At 53.0% G+C, this 18,735-nt stretch overlaps 8 protein-coding genes across 8 annotated transcripts; 2 read left to right on the top strand and 6 right to left on the bottom strand.

Moving 5' to 3' along the window:
* Positions 1–406: 406 nt before the first annotated feature.
* POSPLADRAFT_1147277 (hypothetical protein) lies at positions 407–1,456 on the top strand (the record flags this gene model as incomplete). The annotated part of the gene is made up of 4 exons (XM_024486044.1): positions 407–561; positions 611–642; positions 692–789; positions 845–1,456. The coding sequence occupies 4 exons, from the start codon at positions 407–409 to the stop codon at positions 1,454–1,456; spliced, it is 897 nt and encodes a 298-aa protein (XP_024337073.1).
* A 2,464-nt stretch (positions 1,457–3,920) lies between these two features.
* Positions 3,921–4,763, bottom strand: POSPLADRAFT_1047744 (hypothetical protein; the record flags this gene model as incomplete). Its single annotated transcript, XM_024479353.1, has 2 exons — positions 3,921–4,628; positions 4,686–4,763. The coding sequence occupies 2 exons, from the start codon at positions 4,761–4,763 to the stop codon at positions 3,921–3,923; spliced, it is 786 nt and encodes a 261-aa protein (XP_024337072.1).
* Positions 4,764–6,011: 1,248 nt separating this feature from the next.
* On the bottom strand, positions 6,012–6,519 carry POSPLADRAFT_1047743 (hypothetical protein; the record flags this gene model as incomplete). The annotated part of the gene is made up of 4 exons (XM_024479352.1): positions 6,012–6,092; positions 6,150–6,182; positions 6,248–6,426; positions 6,507–6,519. The coding sequence occupies 4 exons, from the start codon at positions 6,517–6,519 to the stop codon at positions 6,012–6,014; spliced, it is 306 nt and encodes a 101-aa protein (XP_024337071.1).
* Positions 6,520–6,655: 136 nt separating this feature from the next.
* POSPLADRAFT_1171317 (hypothetical protein) lies at positions 6,656–8,543 on the bottom strand. Its single transcript, XM_024488128.1, has 6 exons — positions 8,351–8,543; positions 8,071–8,250; positions 7,897–8,009; positions 7,671–7,845; positions 7,213–7,619; positions 6,656–7,160 (listed from the first exon to the last, which is right to left on the bottom strand). The coding sequence occupies exons 1-6, from the start codon at positions 8,472–8,474 to the stop codon at positions 7,143–7,145; spliced, it is 1,017 nt and encodes a 338-aa protein (XP_024337070.1). The 5' UTR covers positions 8,475–8,543; the 3' UTR covers positions 6,656–7,142.
* A 1,284-nt stretch (positions 8,544–9,827) lies between these two features.
* POSPLADRAFT_1047741 (hypothetical protein) lies at positions 9,828–13,708 on the top strand (the record flags this gene model as incomplete). Its single annotated transcript, XM_024479351.1, has 16 exons — positions 9,828–9,921; positions 10,085–10,143; positions 10,295–10,419; positions 10,473–10,606; positions 10,870–10,968; positions 11,106–11,190; positions 11,596–11,805; positions 11,918–12,017; positions 12,067–12,099; positions 12,226–12,525; positions 12,654–12,749; positions 12,798–12,875; positions 12,926–13,051; positions 13,104–13,484; positions 13,538–13,594; positions 13,661–13,708. The coding sequence occupies 16 exons, from the start codon at positions 9,828–9,830 to the stop codon at positions 13,706–13,708; spliced, it is 2,025 nt and encodes a 674-aa protein (XP_024337069.1).
* A 168-nt stretch (positions 13,709–13,876) lies between these two features.
* Positions 13,877–14,576, bottom strand: POSPLADRAFT_1040531 (hypothetical protein). Its single transcript, XM_024477757.1, has 3 exons — positions 14,462–14,576; positions 14,287–14,410; positions 13,877–14,232 (listed from the first exon to the last, which is right to left on the bottom strand). The coding sequence occupies exons 1-3, from the start codon at positions 14,538–14,540 to the stop codon at positions 14,025–14,027; spliced, it is 411 nt and encodes a 136-aa protein (XP_024337068.1). The 5' UTR covers positions 14,541–14,576; the 3' UTR covers positions 13,877–14,024.
* Positions 14,577–14,598: 22 nt separating this feature from the next.
* POSPLADRAFT_1171311 (hypothetical protein) lies at positions 14,599–17,227 on the bottom strand. Its single transcript, XM_024488127.1, has 12 exons — positions 16,748–17,227; positions 16,605–16,694; positions 16,339–16,545; positions 16,069–16,287; positions 15,769–16,010; positions 15,613–15,718; positions 15,528–15,553; positions 15,374–15,478; positions 15,299–15,321; positions 14,960–15,248; positions 14,846–14,898; positions 14,599–14,792 (listed from the first exon to the last, which is right to left on the bottom strand). Exons 1-12 carry the CDS (start codon positions 17,175–17,177, stop codon positions 14,780–14,782), a joined length of 1,803 nt encoding a protein of 600 aa, XP_024337067.1. The 5' UTR covers positions 17,178–17,227; the 3' UTR covers positions 14,599–14,779.
* Positions 17,228–17,811: 584 nt separating this feature from the next.
* On the bottom strand, positions 17,812–18,551 carry POSPLADRAFT_1058450 (hypothetical protein; the record flags this gene model as incomplete). Its single annotated transcript, XM_024481042.1, has 4 exons — positions 17,812–17,837; positions 17,897–17,987; positions 18,037–18,354; positions 18,411–18,551. The coding sequence occupies 4 exons, from the start codon at positions 18,549–18,551 to the stop codon at positions 17,812–17,814; spliced, it is 576 nt and encodes a 191-aa protein (XP_024337066.1).
* Between the last annotated feature and the right edge of the window lie 184 nt (positions 18,552–18,735).

Genomic DNA, 18,735 nt, shown 5'->3' with positions numbered 1-18,735 from the left:
GTCGTTTGACTTTGACCACAGCCTGAGCTGCCGCCTGACACGCTCTACGTCTCAGGAGCCGCTTACTCCATGGGCAGTGGACATCCACCACTCCCTCACCATGTCTCAAACTTTGACTAAGTCTGCTTCGGATACTATGCCCCAGACTCCGGCAACCCTCACCAACGGTCACTCCGACCTGGAGAAATCGACCCCCGGCTCGAGTGTCGAGAACGGTGACGAAAGACGCGACGGCGATCCACGTCTGCGCGACGGCGACAATGAGGTTGGCTCCGCTCTCGCCCGACACGAGTCTCTTCGCGATGCCGCATCGTTGGCGTCGATAGATCGGCCTCCAAGTGAAGAAGAGAAGCTCCCGCCCTCCAAAGTTTACCATCCTTTATCACCCCCAATTCTAGCACTTTTGATGCCTGCTTCAGTATTCGGATGTCTTGCTCGACTTGGTTTGGAGGCGCTGGTCACTTACGACGGCCAAAGCATTTTCACGCTCGCATGGGTTCAAGTAGTGGGGTGTTTCGTGATGGGATTTTGTCTCGAAATTAAGGATTCCTTCGGTCAATTGTGAGCGCAACAATCAGAGCAGCCGGCAGAGTCTTACAGCCACACATAGTTATGGCCCACTATATACAGCTTTTACGACTGGTGCGTTCTCCCCTCTTACGGGGTTGCGTTTGCTCTTATCTTGATGTAGGATTTTGTGGGTCTCTCACCACATTTTCCTCGTGGCAACTTCAAGTATTTGACGCATGGATTAACCCCAGCCATTATCATCGCGATTGGCTACGTGATGTTGGTTCAATCTCTTGGCTTCACATATTCCTTGACCAATCGCGATCCCTCACAGGTCATAGATGGCTTGACGCAGATAGTGTTCACCCTAGCACTATCGCTCTCCTCCGTGAAATTTGGTGCACATATCGCTAGTCTGCTCCGACCCTTCTTCCAGACTTTACCTTCGCCAAATCGCCCCTCCCGCTACACTCTGACCGCGCTTTCGGTCCTCATCTACGCAGCGACCTGCCCTGCCTACTTCCGCCTGCCCGAGTCATACCGCGTGAAAGCAACCTCCGCGCTTCTCTACTCGTTCCCGGGGACGCTTACACGATACCTACTCTCGATCAACCTGAACCCGCGCTTCCACGTCCTCCCTGTGGGGACGTTCGCGGCCAATATGCTCGGCACAGCGCTGATCGCCGTGTTCACCGTCCTGCAGAGCACACGTGGGCCTCCGTCTCCCAACGGCTGCAATGTCCTTTCCGGGCTGGCGAACGGATATTGCGGGTGCCTGACGACGGTCAGCACATTCGCTGCGGAGGTCGCGACGCTCGAAAATAAAAAGTCGTGGTTCTACGTCATGCTGAGCGTTGTAACGGCGCAGTTGCTGCTGCTGGTTATCCTGGGGCCATCATACTGGGCCGGCAACGTAAGCGACCGGACGACCTGTTCTTATACATAAATATTCTTGTGGTAGAATGCAGGTTCTATTTCGGTATAATTCGTTTTTACCCATTTTATACCATGTCGATTTACTGGAGATCTAGCTTTTTTTTTAGTAGTCAAATTCAGGGTCAGTGTCAAATCACCTTTCCCATAGTGCCCAGAACGCAAGCTCATATACAATATAGGAGGTAGATTTTACGCCATCATTTACATCCGCCCAATTTAGCGCACTCAACGTGTAGTGACTCTTCTTCCCTATGGCCACCACACCGAACCACAACGCCCCGCCTTGTTTTCTGCTTGCTCTTGAGGCATACTACTAGAAAGCGACCATCGCATTGCTACAGCCCTTCTTCAGCACGCGGGAGCCCCGTTTGCTATCGACCCCCCTGAATCCCTGCTTCTATCTCTTCCCCATGGGAACGTTCTGAGGACCCACATGCCCGGCACTGCAGACCTGCAGTGGGAGGGCGCACGGGCTGTCATCAAATGGCTGTTCCTGGACTGGCGTGGATGCCAATGCGCTGGGAACACAAAGTCGTAAATTTACGTCAGACACAGCGTTGGGACGGCAATTGTTGCTGTTTGTCATCCTAGGCTTTCATGCTGGGTTGGCAGCGTTAGCGATTGTACGCCATGCACCTATATTCTTCCGCCGGAATGCAATCCCACACTTCTAGCGCACGCTGTCCTTCATTTTCCAGCCCGTTTGTGTTCCCCAACGGTCCCACACGCCTATTTTTGTTTCATGTCTTCGGCACCATGGAATGGGAGTCATTGCCCGAGTTATATGTAGGTAGACGCTCTCTCGTGGTCCGGGGACGTAAGCTAAGTACAATCTAGGGCGCGTGAAGAGCGTGGAATATCTTGCATATATACCGAACAGCACCTGCTTGACAGGGAATATCACACGTTCCCGCTCTCCACGGTGATGTGTTCTCATCGCAGAGAGCGTGTACTCTGCGAAGAGGGTGGTTATCGTTGAATCTGATATCAGGTATGGTCTCCGGATTGCATCAAGGTCTATTGTCCAAGGACGGGCGTTGCGATCCAAACCAGATGAACCGCTGTACGAAGATGATCGTCGCAAGCATGCTTTGCGACATATGGAGGTAAATTGAGCGCCAGCTCCCATGCCGCGACGAGTCACAACTTCCTGTCGGACGCTGTGCCTGATCGGTCTCATCTTCGGAAGGTGGACAAGCACCCGGGGAGGATGTGGCAAGCTGCCTGTTTCTGATCATGCCGAGGTGGAGCTGGACAGACGGGACCCGTGTTGCTTTGCCTGGCGGTTTGGCATCTCGATGCAGCTGTCTATTAAGGTCATCACTTAATATCCGACCATGATTTGTGTGGCTGGGTGTAGGCCCGGCACATCTCCCATTCATTCTTCCCCCATGGGTCGTCGCAATCTATTAGCGGTCCCGCGCGTACACTCCGCGAATGTCAAAACGCTGTAGACTCTGTCAAATGCTGACGAAGGCCTCCCCTGTGTTTGTACAGACTGCTCACGTGCACATTAACGCGTCCCCATCGGCATCGGCACTGGCGGCAAGATCGTGGCAGATCAGCGCTCGCTAACGATTAAGGATGCTTGTTCAACAGGCCAGCATCAGTATTCAGTACTTTTGCCACGGCAGTCGCAGCCAGAAAGTCAGAGTAAGTCCCCGAGAGAACCTTCAATTCATATTATGCTACAGAAGCTCCGCGCGACGGCAGCGCATACGGCTCTCCGGCAAGTACTCTGCGTGTAGCGAACATCAAGCAACAAAACGCCATTGATACGCAAGCCGCGCGCCCTCTCCGGAACGCATCGGCAGGATCGGGCAAACGAGCGGACCCGCGAACGAAAGTGAAAGTGAAAGTGAATGCGAAAGCGAAGGCAACGGCGACCTATCCAAGCAACAACCCACGAGGAGGCAAGAAGCAAAAACACACAAGCGAATGCAGATGCGAATGGATGCAAAAGCGTATTGAGGCAGGAGAACGAGCACGATAAATATAACACACTGTGGACCCGAGCGGATGATGATGTTACGGTATGCATGGCATGCGGGGGCACAGCAGGAGCAGTGAGTATCGTAGCACATTATGGTACGGACATATGGAGCATGATGGCGTGGTGAGAGTGCAGGCGCGATGGGATCGTGAAGCACCGTTGGGGCGACAGATCGCAGATGCAGGTGCAAATGCGGATGCAGAGCCGAGACACGGCAGCACGGATGCAGATGGGGCAGAGGCGAGTCCAGATAGACAGGTTCTATGTGGTGGTTTATGGCAGGCACGGGAGGTCATTGGTCATTAGAGGCGCGGCACCATACGCACCCGTCGCGGGGCGGTGGGATTAGGAGTGCCGGCCGGGGTAACGTCATTGAGATAGGAGGCGGAGGCGGGCGCAATCGGCATCGGTGGGAACGTAGGTGTCGCGTCGTGGTATCCGTGAGGCAGAGGTATCATCAAGCCCTATCGGGCAGGTGCATTCACAATGGCAGGCTCGCGTTCTTCTCCTGGACGAGGGCCTCGAGCTCCTTCGCGTATGTCTCCTTCCGTGACCGCGAGCGCGACGGCACGCGTATCCGGTTCTGCCAGTCCTTGACCCAGGCCCAGCGCGATAGTCGCTCCTCAGGAACGTCCGCATCAAGCGGTGGCACGGACGAGACGGAAGAGGAGATCCACTGACGTAAGCGATTCCGTCCGAGGATAGGCGCGAGGGAGAGAATGGAGAGGAATGCGAGCTTCATCAGGATTTCTGGTGACGTGAGCAGCGACCGGACACTTTGGTGTGTCGGCGACGGGTTTGAGGCGACGGTCTGTAGGATGTCGCCAATCTGGCATGTCACGGCGGTCCACGGCAATGAGCCGAGGAACGACCCCAGGAGGCAATCCCAAATTGCGACGCCACATACACCGGACGCGATATTAATCCCTGCCCACGGAACTACGCCTATGAGCCTAAGGATGGAGAGGCGCACCCATGCCTGCGAGTGTTTGCCGCTTGACGTGCCTTCGGAGCTCGAGTCGCCTTCGAGTGCAGACCGGGTCTTGTCCAGTGCGCGAGGGAATACTTGAGTCACGAAGGGAGCTAGCGGCGTTGCAAGTAAGCTCGCACATGTTGACCCAATAGTAGTAAGGGTCGTAAAGAGGATGGTGGCGAGTGCAGGAGAGATGAGAGCGCCTGCCAAAACGTTCTACACGCATACAGTGTCAGCCGTCTAAGCGCACAGGCAGGATGTCTGCCGACATACCCAAATGACGCTTCCCGGTATTGACCAAGCGTGCTTCCAAACCGCGGTGATAGAAATCACCCCAATGACGTGTGCCATAGAAGCTGGTCCACTCTGGGTGTAGCCTTGGAGTTCACGCCCCAATTCTGCGAGGTCTGAGAGATTCCGCGGCCACTGCATGGTGATGGGGAGGGTAGACATGCAGAAGACAACAAGTGCAGTAGACAGCGGGAAGAGCATGAGCACAAAGAGTACAGGTGTGTGTATCTGGGAACGTGACACGATGAGTGTTGCTCACACGACTAGTGAGAGCACGTACCGACGGAGGCCCACGCAAGAAAGCTTTCCGCGGCTGCAGCAGTTGCTGCTCGGGGAAGGCGTCTGCAAATGTTGTACGTGTCGGGGAAGCAGACAGCGGCAGGATTGTCGAGTCGGTGCTGGCTCGACTAAGGCGGGGTGAGGAAGGGGTTGAAAGGTCATCATGCTTCTGGTTGATGGGAAGTAGCTGCAGACACCGGGAGACGAAAGACTCTATGCGCGAAGGCGACGCCTTGGGTGCGGGAGAAGGAGGGAGAGCAGGCATTGGAAGTGAATACCTGATGTCCTTCTCCGACGGAGTCAGCGGGGGCGTCTCGAGGGGAGAGGCAACGGGCGGGGGAAGGGCCAGCAGAGAGTTGGACCTGCGGCGGGAACCCAGGGAGGTCAAAGTTAGCGGGGGGCGGACATTCGTCGAAGATGCACGATGTCTGTTGGGAGGAGGAGGAGGGGCGAGAGAGGCCATCACCAGGGATGGGAACAAGAGGGAACTGATGAGGCCGCGGCTGGGTGCTGAGGCGGACAGATTTCCTTCTCGATTTCGCAACTCTCTTTGACTGCTCGGGCGAGCGGCGCCCACACGTAATCCCCATTCGTCAGCCATCCTCGGTCCCGGCTGACGTGACCTACCGGCTCACTCCGCCCATCCCACCGACGCGGCGCTACCCGCCTGGCCCCGCCCGAGGCCTCGAGCACGCCAGCACACCACGTAGATCCGCAAAGTGGTCATCGATGACTCGTCCACCGTATCTCGCATTGCACACACAGTGGTTTCACCCGCCTTCTTGTGTCATCGCATGACCCCCGTCTCGTCTCATAGCAACGCACTGTCACCCCCGCCCGGTCCTCGCGCCAAACAGCGCTTAACAGCGAACACCGCCGACGATCGCCCCGTCCGAATGTTCGCATGCATATATCATAGGCATTGCATACAGGTACAGCGGACGCATAGCAGCATGATAATCGCCCGAGCCCATCCCCATGGGCGTGAACAAGCGGAGAGACATAACAGCGCAGCCCTGTACACTCCTTTTAGTGGCCTGCCCTCCTGCTCTCCTGAATGATCGTGCCGAGCTCCTCCAACTTGCGCTTCGAGCGCAGGAGCGTACCGAGCTAAAATGCAGCATATTAGTTGTCTGTACGCAAAGCACTCTGGCAAACGCAACGTACCCGCTTCTTCGTCAGCTTCCTCGCCTTCTTGTCCTGGAAAGCATGGCAAATAATGCATCAGCTGCGAGGGTCCGCGCGAGAGAAACCAAACTGCGCACCTTGGAGTTCCTCAACAGCTCCATTACTCGTCGCTCATATGGCGAGAAACCTGCAACCTCCCGCACGATAGAGCGCACGAACTTGGTGCGCGCAGACTGGACACCCTTCCGCTGGCTGGGGCGGACAGTCTTCGGGATGGCAGTCGTGGGGTGACCCTTGGTCAAGCCGTAGCGGATATCTGCAAGTCGTTCCAAAGCAATTAGACGGACAGTCAGCACCTCCCCACACTTTATAGAATAACAAAGCCAGAATACGCACTGGAACGGGCCATTTTACTTGATGTCTTGAGGAGTCTTGAGTCGCCGTCTACCGTGGAGGATGGCCGTACCACAGTTTACGACACGTGATAGAGGTCAATTGTGGCGTTTGGTACTGTATAGTTGAGGTCTCTTATAGTCAAGCGTTCTCCCACGATAAGCGTTTTGCATTCTATTGTTACCGATTGTTACCACCCCTTTGAACTTAGTAAGCACAGTGTACAGTACTTTCTAATGGCCACGAAAAACAGTACTACATTATCATCTATACTGTTGTATACGTTCAGTAGAGGACAACCCGGGGAAATGTGTCAAAGCAAGAGAAATAGAAGAGAACTAGCGTCCATGAATGGTCTAACAGACCTGCGCCGTCGTCCCTTGAGTCCACTGCCGCACTGCTCTCACCCTCGAGCCTGCACCGGCAAGTTGCCCCAAGAGTATCTGCGGAGTCCGGGCGCTACCCAGATCCTGACGCTCCTGCGCATAGTGTGGGCTCGTACCCGGCTGCCGCAGGCTCGGTGCGGACGCGGAGTGAGCGACTCTCCGCGCCTTCATGTCCCCCGCAGGCGGCGCATCGTTCTCCTCCTCCTCCTCCTCCTCTTCTTCTTCCTCTTCCTCCTCTGACTCAACCGCGCCTTCATAGTATTCCTACATTCTGTCAAAACCTGTCCACGGCGGCGCGCTCACAGGGTAGCCCGTACACTCACATCGAACTCGCCCATCTGCTTGTCCTCGCCCTCCTCCTCTTGCTCATCCTCGTACTCCTCGTCGTCGTCGATCCACCGCCCTCGCGAGTCGACCTCGTCAAGCTCCTCGGGGCTCCATGGGCGCAGCCGCATCCATTGCATGCGTGGCCCACACTTTGCCCGCTCACTAACCTTGAAGCCGTATATCTTCGGCTGGTAGACGCCCCCAGCAGCGGGTTTCTGCCCGCCGTGGGGGTTGGGGTTCACAAAGGCTGTATGCCGGCCCTCTTGTGAGTGCTGCGGGGAGCCAGATGAGCGGCCAGACATAGACGAACTTGAGCCGGATGGTGGCCTGTAGAATGGAGCTGGTGCAATCTCGCGGTAGCTCTGGAAGAAAAGATGAGGGAATGTCGTCCCAAAGAAGGCTCCTGTAGGACCAAATGAGGTTGCGTGACTTCCATAAAGCATGATAAACCAACCGTCCACGCCTTGAAAACGACTGCTTGGTGGGGTATAGATATCATTACAGTTCGGGCAATACAATTTGACGGTGTCGAGGCCTGGCAAATCGGAGCGACCGCAGGGGACGATATTGCAACCATTGCAGTACACGCGTGGACATGAGCCAAATGAGCCACCGTCGTATTTGTCAATCTGGCGAGAGCTGTGAAGTGAATGTCAAACTAGCAATGCAGGTATACGGACCATGGCTTGCAGTCCTGCGCGTGTCAGGATGTAACGCTGGTGGACAAGCCCGTATAGCAACTCAGCGGATGCCTCTACGATCGAGACATCAGGTATTTTGGGAGCATCTTCATCTGAGGTGGGAATGTAGGCTCTTGAGGGCGGTTGTTAGGATCACAGTGAAGACAGACGCACCTGGTTCGACATCCAAAACCATCTCCATCGCCTCCTTCCAGAAAGGGACCATAGCGTTCAGCCCAGTTAGATTGAAATCATCTTCAATGAAGTCTTCCGAGACTTCGCAGAAGTACTCGTGACCTGGCAGCGCGCAAAACCAGCTGATCCAGGTTAGCGTCGACGTCGGGGTGGAGGAGCCTGCCATGCGAGCCAAACACGATCAGCTTGCAGCACATCTCGTATCGCGGGCCCGCATATGAAGGTGCGATCACTGGAAATGAAAGGCCGAGACACGCACTATATTCCCTGCCATCATCCGCATCCTCCATGACCTCGTCGCCCTCCGCGACGCCGCTGACTACCTCTTCCTCCTCGATTTCGCCTTGTGCAACTTCAGGCTCCTGCTGCTGGAGTCGGCGCATGATCTAGGGAGTATAAAGGTGATGCAGGTCGCGCGGTCGCCCACGGTGCAAGAGCAATGCAGGTTCAGTGGCTCGGTTGAAGGAAGGCGCGGACGCCACGAGGCGACCCGAAGTCGAGTTCGAATCGGGTAGGATCTGGCGAATTCGGATGCCGCATTTGGCAACTTTAGTATTCATGTCCGTGTGGCATGGTGTAATTATGCGTATGCCAGTAAGAAAGCGTGCACGAGCTCGTGGTGAGGCCTATGAACCTTAGGCATGTATCCGTACGCCCAATGGGCCATCTTGGCACCGTAGGTGCAGGTCACTTTGCATCAGGGTGAATGCTCAGCTGCAAGCAAGCATCCTCCGGCCGATAGAGACTGTAGCAGATCATCTTTATGGATATCCAACTGTCTGCAAGATTTGGAATCAGCGTACATACAGTACACTGACAAACTTGACACAGAGGGCACACACTGACTATGCGCAACACGACAGTCAACATCGCCAATCTACAAAAATCTTTCTCATTTTATCACTGTATGCTACATATATGCGCTGCTTTTTCTGACAGTGTGAGGTTACATCATGATACATATAATTCATGGCAATGGATGCCATAGGCGTTCTTCAGTTAGTCACGAGTCGTTCTTCTAGGTCCTCCCTTCTCTTGTCCTGCATCAACCGTTGACCCTGACGAAAAAGGACGAAGATACATCTCTGTCCTAAAGTTTGTAGAACCTGAAAAACTAGTGGATCCATCAATGACTCAATGAGGCCTCGAGGAGGCGCACTTGAGCGAGTCCCGAGTCTAATGTGGACCCATGCCGCACGTGAGCGCGTCGCGTCGCGTCCGAGCCTGCGCGCGCCCGCTTCTTATCCTTCCTCTCAACAGCTATACCGTGCGTATATATCGTGAACTACTGCGCCGCACCCAACAACTGCGACAGGCGTTCTCGACCGCTATCTAGCAGCGCAACGAGGATGTCCGAACAGTTTCCCCAAAGTTCTATCTTCAGTTCCCGTGCCAGTCAGCGTTCCATCCAGACAGACTTGACGCCCCATAATCCCGGGCTAGATCTTACCGCCGAGTCTCTTCATGCTGGCTCTCATACAAAAATATTCCCGTTAACAGGTGCAGAGAACGTAGAAAGCGCACAGAGATCATCGTTCGATCCTGCGCAGCGCGCCCGCAATGCAGATTCTCAGCGAAGCCGTCTCATCTTTGGATCAATGTTTGCATCTCCTGCTGTTGAAAACAGAAGGAAACCACAAGTGAAAGAGCATGATCAGAAAAACGAAAGTCCAGTGCCTGCCAGTGAAAGACAAACCGCGCATATAGGCCTCGGTGGTCGCGTCCAGTCACCAGAAATGCGCAAGATCGCCCGTGGTAGTTTAGCAAACACGTCTTCCAATCTTCGCATGGAACAAACTGCTAAAGGTCTGAACAATCGTTCAGGTGAAGGTATGTCTATAATACATGTCTAGGTGTTTTATGTCTTCATGTTTTCCTTCTTGATCAGCTCCCGAACAATCCGCACGGCATCCGTTCCTATATATGCCCCACCTCGTAGACTCTGCTGACTCATATAGCCCTACCAGTCATGGGCGAAATGTCCACGATGCAGGCCAGACGATCCCTCACATGGCAACTCTGCCCCCAGTGCATTCTAGAAGCGCATCTGTCGTGAGTTCTATCACTGTAAGACAAGATGAAGACATATCTGCAATCATGATGCGCGGAGCAACGGATCTACGGAATACTAAATTTGAATTAGAGGAACAGGTAATCTCCTTCAAAGCATGGATATTCATATATTGACGAAATTAACGTGCAGCGTCGCGAGATTGCATTTCTTCAAGCCCAACTAGAGAATGTGAAAGGCGAGAAGGAAGAGGTAGTCAAACGCCTTAAGGCTGTCAAAGACGCCGCCAAACGCAGTCTTGAAACAACTTCTAAGAGGTCCGTCTATAGCTGATGTGTGGAATTGACAATAATAGCGCATACACACATAGATTAAGCGGTCTCGGGGCTGCTATGGAGGATCTCAAAGCACAATCTCTGACATCCTTCGAGGCAATAACTCAAGCTCGATGTACGTTGCCGGATGTCCAGGAGCTGAAGGCGACTGTCTCCGAAGCGATTGAGAGTGCGTGCGGTCCGATCTCCTCACATTTCATTTGGCTGATGTGTGTAGGCATTGCACCGCTTTTGGACGGTACCGGGCAATATCCCAAAGCACATGAGACTAAGGTAGTCATTGAGAACTTAGAGCTTGAGTGCCAAAGATGTGAGACACATCTTTTCTGTCGCATAGATCTGACTCTGACACACCTATTCTCCTTGTATTGACGTTCTTAGCGCAGCAAGTTGCTGATTTACTCCGTGATCGTCTTCAATCTATGGGCGCAGAGCTTCTCGAAGCCAGGAGCCGCGTTACAGAACTTGAGCTAGGTCAAAGCGCCGACCGGCAGGTGCTGCAGACGTCAACCGCCAACCTGGCGAATGCAGGTATAATGTGTAGTCATTGCCTGAGTGGCTTTTGGCTCATGGGGCATGCAGGGGAACGTATGACAGAGCTTGTCGAGAGAATGAAACAGCAGAAAGAAGATATGCATGTTACCCTGTCCGCATCTGCTGAAACACAGGCGCAATTGGCAGCGACAGAAGACCGGTGCAGTCCAATTCGGAAAGCCAATTAGAGCTCAAGAAGCTAATGCATTATTGTTGCAGGTGTGCGCAATTAGCTGCCCTAATCACTCAGAAAGACACAGAGCTCCAAGAATTGAGGAACGTTTGTCAAGAGTACGCCCTCCAGTTTGTGCACTGACGTTGCGTAATCATCAACGCAATACTTTAGAAACAGTAGTCTCTCAAAGACAATTGATGAACAAGAGGCAAAGTTGCATCAACTGACTGAGGTCTCTAAAGAGTACGCCCACGTTCCACTTCTCCTGAGACATCTGCTAGAACATCACGGCAGACTGACTGCCGTGCGCCTGACTGTCGCTGACCGAGACGGGACCATCCGAGTCTTGAAGACGTCTCTTGCCGCTAAAGAGGATAATTTGACCGATTTGAAGGCTAGGTACCAAAGTGTTGCCTCTGCTCTTGATTTGATGTCTCATACACTCTCAGATGTGCCAACATGCAGCAACACATAGACAATGACTCGATGATCATTCAAGAGCTGCAGCAGAGTGTTCAAGACCACACGACGCGCGAGACTGAGGCTCAGAGGCAACATGAACAACGTTCCCATGAGATCTCCAAGTTACAAACGCAACTCAAAGACATGCAAGGTAACCTTGAAGACATGCAGAAAGAGGTCGAGCGTCGCAATGAAAAGTACGTGGCCTGGACCCGTAGTTTTGTTGGCCCTGACGCCCTGCTTCGCACGGTAGAATAAATCAGGTCAACGTTCGCTGTCAGGTTAGTATCGTTGCTTTTAGTAACGTAGGGTGACAAACACCTTCATGGAACCACAGGTCCTAGAGGAGCGATTTGAGGACCAGTCAGTTACGCTCAGGATAACGCGAGAAGCAAACGGTGATTTACAGGTACTTAAGCATTTCTTGCAACAGCTAGTGTTCTCACTAGAACCACCAGGAACGCTTGTTGACCGCCGAGACTTCATACGCAGTGAGCAATCTTCTGTGTTGTCGAATAAGGGCTGACACTACAAATAAGAGAGATCTCGAATCAGCAATTGGCAAGCTTAAATGCGAGCTAGCGTTGTCTAATGAACAGAATACATCTTTCCAACAGAGAGCTCGGGACCTAGAGGCAGAAATTAAACGGCAGGCGGACGGCATTCAAGCTTTGAAGGAGCTATATGAAGAGAAATTCAAGGAGCGACACGATGCGCTTCACGCTCAGATCAACTTCGAGGCCCAACGCGCTGAGCGGGCGGAGGATGAAATTACATCCTCACGGGCACATACTCAAACGCTTCAAGACAAATTAGCAGCCAGCGCGGCGGAGATCAACAATTTACAGGAACAGCTGAATAGCGCTAAGATGCCAGACCCTCGTCAAATAGAGGAAGTCAATAACCTCAGAGCAACAGTGAGAGAACTTGAAACTGAGAGGGACCGGCTCCAGGAGAGAACGAGGAACATCGACATACGTTATCGGCATGGAGAATTGGTAGGCTAAGCGTTGTATGCTACTATTCCTCGCTCAGTATCTCGCAGGCGGAGGGTGAGAAAACATTCATCAACAACCTGATCCAGACCTCGCAGGCGATCCACGAGAAAGAACTCATCGCCAAGGGCAATGATCTCCGTCGGGTATGTTCGCGATTCAGCGGTTGTTCAATGGCGGCTGATCGCCTTCAGAGGGACAACACGATCAAAGAGTTGCGCTCGAAGATACAGTTGCTAGAATCCACCCTGGCTAAACATCTGCGCACTCAGGTACGTTACAGAATCAGCTTCGTAAGCGATTGCTGACCGGCTCTTTACAGGCGAAGGCGAAGGCCGCTGCTGCTGCAGTCGAGAATCGCTCAATGATTAATCCGTTAGCTTGGAAATCGTCAGATCTAAGCAGCCCACCTGCAGTCCCCACAGAGATCCTGGATCAAGACTTACCAGTCGGTTCTTGGTGTCGAGACGTTGCAAAACGCTGATACATTGTGCTCACAGTCAACCAACGTCGACCCCACTGTTACAGCCAAATCAACGCCTGCACCATCTCGTCAAGTGGGCCGTGTTAGTCCTGATACCCTGGCAGCTTCTATTCACGTAACGGCATTGCACGAAGCGAGGCCAACAGTCATGAAGCATACAATCACTATCCCGAAGACACCAGCTGCAGTATTGCCCGGGTCTTCACATACGCCTACAGGCGACCGCAACAAGCCTGCGTTCAGCAGACTCGCTAGGGATTCTTCGGATGAGATAGTTGATTTTGACGATATGTCCAGTAGCCAGCAGCCTTTGGCCACCACTCTCGGCAAGAGGGACAAGATGAGCTCGCCTGGTGAACCTGAGAATCAAAGCGTGCCGAGGCCAGCCAAACGAGTGGTGCGTCGAACTAGTGTGGTCGTCCGCGCGCCTGAATCTAAGAGATATAATAGCGGACTTCTACGAGAAAGCTCGAAGAGCACGATATAATTGACACGGTAACTGACAAGGTACGTCTTCCAAACCGAATCACGTTCTCTCTCAACACCTTGGGTGGCCATTCTGATGTATCATAGCCCACGAACCAAGGGATTAAGAAGACCAAATCCCGAAGACGCCGCTAAACAAATGCTGTCTTGGTCTTCATGCTCTTGCCCTCGGACTCCTGGCTTGCATATCCGGACTTCGACTGCGACTAGAAATTACTGTTCCCTGGCTTCCCTGGCTTCCCTAGCTGCTCTTGCTGCTCTTGTGACTTTCGTCTACGACTTATCGCAATGGACCCGAATGAAGAATCGTTTTCTTTTTGACTTTGTGTCGAAATCATGTTGTATGTACAAGTTTAGGTTTGTAGAAATACACAAAGCAATGTATGATAAACATATCGCCCGACTAGTCGTGAACGACTTTTCCCTTCAGCATGATTATCAGTCATCTTGATTATAGGTAGACGCCATGCTCATCGACCGTCTCCCCCGATTGAAAATCATCGGGACGCCCGCCGGCTATTGTTTCACTTGACGTTTGCGTTATGGTTCGGCTGGGTTCATTCGGGGGTAGGGAAGCCACATCGTAATGGCTGCCCATCAGGATGCCTCTCTCAGTTAGCGCCATCTTTAGGATCGCTACTCGTTCTTGTTGCGAACCTCTAGGATAAAGTCAAACGTCAGCGCAGATGTTCTTCTGAGGACCGAGATCATACATGACGAGCTCATTCTCTTCTATGGCCTTGATGAACTCAGGATCAGGATCTGCTTTTGCCGCCATTTGTAGCTCGTCTTGGGTCCTCTTCAAGTGGACCAATGAGTTTTGTAGTCGTCCAATCTCTGCAGTACAGGTTATTACGCCGCATCACTAGCTACTATCGGGTACACAACCTTCGGTAATGACAGGCACATCCATGTGCGCCGCTTCTTGCAGCGTGAATGGCTGACTGTAGTGCGGTCTGTACTCCATGACTGAGCGAAAGAAAAGCCGTGCTGAAAAGGTCACTTCAAAGGCTATCGAGGCGACGTCAATCCTACACGTCAGTTGTAAGATTCATTAGGTAAGCCGTCTAGCTCCTCTACAATCAAAGGAGGGACACAGCGAAAACATGCGTGCAGTCCGTTACGGATGTGAGTATATAGTAGATACAGTGTGTAATAACTGGAAAACAGTGAAATCTAGGGATCGAAAGCGAATGCAAAATGCGACTATACACCCAATCTACGGTAGTGGTCAGCACGCCGAAGGCGATGCGTATACGAGATGGCACTTACTTCTTTTTGGTAGATTCATATACGACGTAAGATATCGATACGGCGGGAACAACCTGAAAGCCGTGTCATTACACACTTGCGAAACCGAAAAAACAAAATGTCGAGTATTCTCACCTTAGCCAACGTCGGAAACAGTCCGCGATAGAAGCCCCGCCAGCCATCTCGTGCGTACGTCTTACGTGCGACATCGAGTATTCCAGTATATCGCTCTGGATGACCCGAAGACCCAGACGCTTGCAGACGTGTTCGGATCAGGTTCAAAGGGTATACACTCGTCGCTCCTATACTTCCGGACACACTGCCAAATGCAAGCAGGGCGAGTACCCCCGGTTCGTCTTTGCCCGCAGATCGCAGGTATGCCAACTTGAGCGCTTCAAATGTGCTCATGTCAATGGCGGAATACCTAAACATAAATCAGGACACTGTGTGTTAAATAGGACCGAACCGACGTACGGGAAAACACCGACAAGTCCGATCTAGTGGCGAAGTTGTAAGAGTGGCGACACAAATGAATACAACAAAGCTCACAGACAATCCGCGATAGAACGCGCGCAACCCTCCCAGTCCCCATACTTTGCGCGCAGCAGATAGCAAAGTCCGTTTCTGCTCCCCCGTGCTGCTCATCATTTGAGTCTAATCATTTGGATTAGTCTCTTGTCCTGCAGGAATGAGAGGCACTTACCTTAAGCGTCTCGATAGGGTAGATACCTAAGTTACATGGAGATTGTTAAGTGAAATCAACAATGGTGGGTGTGGGGTGAACGAACTGAGCTGGCTGCTTAACCCACCAATCCCACCTGAGAGAAAGCGACTGATACCGCTGATCTCCCGTGGATCCTCAACGTGGTCCCAGTGTTGGGCGAACATACGTTTCTGAAGGAATGGTCGGTCTTTGGATTCAAAAGCGCGCAGGAATGACTGACGGATGACTCATAAGTCAGGAACTTAATGGCTGACTCTGGGAGGATCTTCGCGACGGATAATCCATTGCCTGTCCAGAAAGCCCGAACGCCTCCTTCCGCATATATGCGTGCGACAGCACCTCCAATCGCCTTTACCCCGCGTGCAGGTGCTTGAGAGCTGAGAGACACGCCACCGAGGTCTGGCGGTCGTGTTATGAGGAAGATCTTCAGACGATCAAAAGGTGCTGTGCACGTTCGAGATACTGTAGTAGAGCGAGATAAAAGCGGTCGCCACGGGTATGGCTGAGGGACCTAGCTCACCAGCACCTGCAATACCTCCCGCAAGGAGATATTTGACAGCAGTAGAGCCTGCAAGCCAACTCCGATGCTCATCCTCCGTATACTCATCCTCATCTATGTCGTCATCGTCCGCCAGGCCGCCGCGGGTGTGGTCCACGGGAGTTTCTACGTTTTCCGCAACGTGAAGAGATGCACAAAATCTTGGCTTGGACATATCCTCTGCGCTAAGGCTAACGTTGCCTTGCAATATCTTGGTCACCAAAGCGAGGACTCACGCGCGATTGTGCTCACCTTCCATGTTGACGCGGGCAGCTCCTCTCAACTCGTCACTGGCAAATCTCTTCACCTCGTAGTACCTGAACATCTCGGATGGCGATGCTTGTCGTGGCATCAGCAGCAGGAAGTCACGGAACTCTTGAAAGTTGATTGCATGAGAATGGGGTGAAGATGTGAGATATGCCATGAATTCGGACAGTGTAGCAGGGGATAGCTGGATGTCTTAATGCGCAATCAAATAGCTCAATGTGGGTCGCCGACATTGCAAGGTCGAGACATACCGGCTTTCCTCAAGGCGTGCAGCAGTTCACCGGCATCCAGACGACCGTTGCCGTCTAGATCCAGTTCGTGATGGAACATATGCCATAGCTCTACGAATATCAGCCTTCGTCCTAAGGCACCTCGAACTGGCAGTAGCACATACCAGCTTCTTTCATGTCCGCATACTTTCGGAACTCCCTCCATGACGTCTTCCGATGCAAGAAGCCGCTGGTATGTGCCCCGCACCGAGACCGTAGCTCGTTGTCGTACATCTCTTGCAGCTTCCTCGCCGTCTCTGGAGTCAACGCACCGTCGGCTTTGACTGCGTAGGTCTCCGCAAAACGTTCGTCATCCGCATCGAGGCTCCCGCTCCGCTGCGGTAGCCGTGACCACAGCTCGCGCAGCCGCCTTTCGCGTGCTTCATGACCCTCCTGTTCACGAAATTCCTGTAGACTATGTGGCACTGGCCGGTAAGTTGGTAGATCCGATCTCAGTCGAGGGATATAAGGCGGATCTTGTGCGCCCGAGAGCGTAGCGTCGAAGAGTTCGCGTTTGGAGGGTTGGTCTCCGTGCACACCGGCGGAAAGAGCCATGCACGCGGTGAAGGGGTAGGATGTAATGGGAAAAGAGAGAACCCTAGGAGGAGAACATGGATGATAGACGCGACGGGAAGAATGAGCGGCTGTGAGGGTGGAGTCGCGAGGCTACTGTGAGTTGTGTGCCTCACCCGGAGATGCAACACTCCTGATTGGCTCATTCTTGCACACGGCTTTTACACATACCGGAAGTCCGACATAAACTGCATATATATACACCGGAAAACATGTAACATAGTACATCGCTCGGGACACTCATCAGGAGACAATTTGACAATGTCAACATCATAATGTACCATAAAATCACGATAGGTGTGACATAGAATATCAATATGAAACCCGAGTACACTCCAGGCGCAACACGAGAGTTACTTTTGTGCGAACGTGGGCTCCTATACTCTTCAATACATGCGAAACCCGCGCGTGTGTCCTGTTAGACCTCCAGCTTGCGAATGTAGATGATATGCGCCTTGTTCGACGCTGAGACAGTTTTGGGAGAGTGGACGCATAAGACATATGGGATCGGGCTTGCAGGTCTTCTAGCGAATTGACGGCAGTGACAGAATGGTTTGGCCATAGCTGAGATGAAGGTGTTGACGCGCTCAACGTGAAGGGCCCCGCGACCCAGGCATCAGAAGACAACAAATGAGGCGCTATCTAGTGATGTCCGGCAATCAGTTGGGGTCTATGATAACAGAAGAAGAATATACGCACACCGTGTTGATCATTGTTGGAGGGATGGGCGTCATTTGGCCTGCGTCGCTTTGCGTGGTCCCTGGGGAGCGGTGGTGTTGGTGGGCGATAGTGCTGCGGCACATGAGCGAAAGCAGGGCACAAGAAGGCGGAGAAGCCGCACTCGTGGTAATGAACGCTTCGATCGTAATGGTCCACTTGTGATCGCGATTTTCTCGGTGTCCTGCCTTCCTAGTTGTGTTGAAAGGCCTTGCAGGCGCTGCTGTGGAGGTGATCCACACAGAGTTGAAGCTGCGCGAAGTGAGGTATCACACGTAGCGTCCTCGCCAGCATGCTGAGCAGGTGGTACGGCCGGAAGCGATAGTGGATGGTGTAGATATTCTTCCATCCACGCAGGCGTGACTTCAGAATCCAGGACGAAGGCGTGGCGCTTCTCGCTGCCCATAGCGTCACCCACTTGCTGAACCCAATCACCAGGGTCCTTACCACACGCATCAGACCATCCACTGTGAAACAGAATAGGAGCGCTTCACTAACCGGTGGTGTCGGCCCCTCCGTAGCATGAGCTATGGAGAGCCGCTGGATTGAAGTGCTCAGTCTCGCAGCAAGAGATGACGATGAGTCAGGAATAAACTTGGGGACTGGTTTTCTCCAGGCCATGTTACGTTGTGGCGGCATGTCGAGCATCGGATACGTGCAAGATGGGAGTGGCGCTGTTGAGCAATCGGCAGTGAATAGGATCGACCTTATATGCGTGCAGGACAGCTTGGCAGGTGTGTCTAAGCGCGAGGGTTGCAGGCACGGTGACGAAGGCGAGCCAAAAGCGATCCACGATGTTCTACATCCGTCCAGACCGGGGTTG

The sequence above is a fragment of the Postia placenta genome (assembly GCF_002117355.1).
Source record: "Postia placenta MAD-698-R-SB12 unplaced genomic scaffold POSPLAscaffold_10, whole genome shotgun sequence".
NCBI lineage: Eukaryota > Fungi > Basidiomycota > Agaricomycetes > Polyporales > Adustoporiaceae > Rhodonia > Rhodonia placenta.
Note: the sequence above shows the minus strand (reverse complement) of the source record. Positions and strands in the feature narration are given on the sequence as shown.